General features: G+C 50.2%; 1 protein-coding gene across 1 annotated transcript in view; it reads right to left on the bottom strand.

Moving 5' to 3' along the window:
* LOC114483904 (ethanolamine kinase 2-like) overlaps window positions 1-1,113 on the bottom strand; it is a 10,362-nt gene extending 9,249 nt beyond the window's left edge. Inside the window, exon 1 of the mRNA XM_055083871.1 lies at window positions 1,101-1,113. Within this exon, the coding sequence (XP_054939846.1) occupies window positions 1,101-1,113 (13 nt within the window). The remainder of the gene's footprint in view (window positions 1-1,100) is intronic.
* Window positions 1,114-1,386: the final 273 nt, after the last annotated feature.

The raw sequence follows: 1,386 nt of genomic DNA, 5'->3' as shown, positions 1-1,386 counted from the left end.
CCGTGAGCCATGGCCGCTGAGCCTGTGCGTCTGGAGCCTGTGCTCCACAACCAGAGAGGCCACAGCAGTGAGGGGCCCGCGTACCACAAAAAAAAAAAAAAAAAATCCTCAGGAACCCCAAGTGGTAGTATGGGGGGAGCAGGCAGTGGTCCCTGGGCTCAGTACAGGCTGTTGTAAGGCTCACGTGAGGCTGTGCCGGGACCCCTTCCTCTTCTCTCCCCGGGATGGGCCTGTAGAGATGAGCTTCAGTGGTACCACAGTCTTTCCTGGGAGAGAATTAGTTACGTGCTGAGGCCGTGGACCCTCTGCCCGGTGGCCTGGCACCTAGGAAATCCCTCACAGCAGAGGCAGGAACTGTGGGCAGGTGGGTTTCTAAGATCCATTCTGGAAAGTCTTCCTCCCCGCTTTGGGCCCAGGGAGCTAGACCCCCCAGTCAAACTTACTCAAAGGGTCTCAGATGTAAGTTGTTCACTACTATTCAGTGTACAGCACGTTCCCACCGGCGCATGTAAGGGCCCTCAATTTGTCATTTGTCCTCACTTTCCTTTTTTTTCCTTTGCCCCTCAGCCCTGCTGCCTGCACCCTGTCCCCTCTCCAGCCCTTGTCATGGGCCAGCACCCCAGTATTTTTGCCACCTTGTAAAATGGGTTTTGTAGGCCTGTGTTTTTTAGTTTCCATAAATGACATGCTCTAATTAAAAAAAAAAAAAATCTTTGCAGAAAGTTAGGAATTGAGTTTCATTATAATTGAAAGCTACAAACCTCACAGAGACACAATTTGAGGGAATAAGGGCCCAGGGAGATGGACCTCACCTGCCTGCTCGGCGCCACTCCTCGGAACCCCTGGGGGATCCACCCATCAAAGACGGGACTGCAGCTGTCTCATCCTAGGCCAGTGTTTTTCCACATTTAAAAATTCATGGCCCATTAAAAACAATGAAAATTCCATACCCTTTTTGTATTTTATGATGCAAAGATCACAGGTTCTTTTTCATTTTCCAAATATAAAATTATGATATCAACCATGCATTTTCTTAGTACAAAGCCCTCTCTCCCCCAGTTGAGAATTGCTGTCCAAGACCCTGAAAACCCACAGGTTACTCGAGGGCAGCATCCGAGCTCCTGGGGCCCCAGAGACTCTGCCCTTTCTGTCCTTCAGCTCTGGTCACCTGGCCACAGAGAGGTGGGCAGACACATAGATGCTGCTCCGGGGAACAAAGAGGGACTTCTTAGGCATATAATTAGTTTCCAGCCTCCAAGGGTCCTGTCTGCAGAATGAATAATCAGTAAAACACTGGCCCCAGGGAGCCGGATTTTAGCTGGGGAAATAGGAACAGGCTGTTTAACCAACAACAAACAGGCCTGCTATACACAGACACGCACACAC

This window comes from Physeter macrocephalus, chromosome 4 (genome assembly GCF_002837175.3).
Source record: "Physeter macrocephalus isolate SW-GA chromosome 4, ASM283717v5, whole genome shotgun sequence".
Taxonomy (NCBI): domain Eukaryota; kingdom Metazoa; phylum Chordata; class Mammalia; order Artiodactyla; family Physeteridae; genus Physeter; species Physeter macrocephalus.
This window is presented reverse-complemented; position numbering and strand designations above follow the sequence as displayed.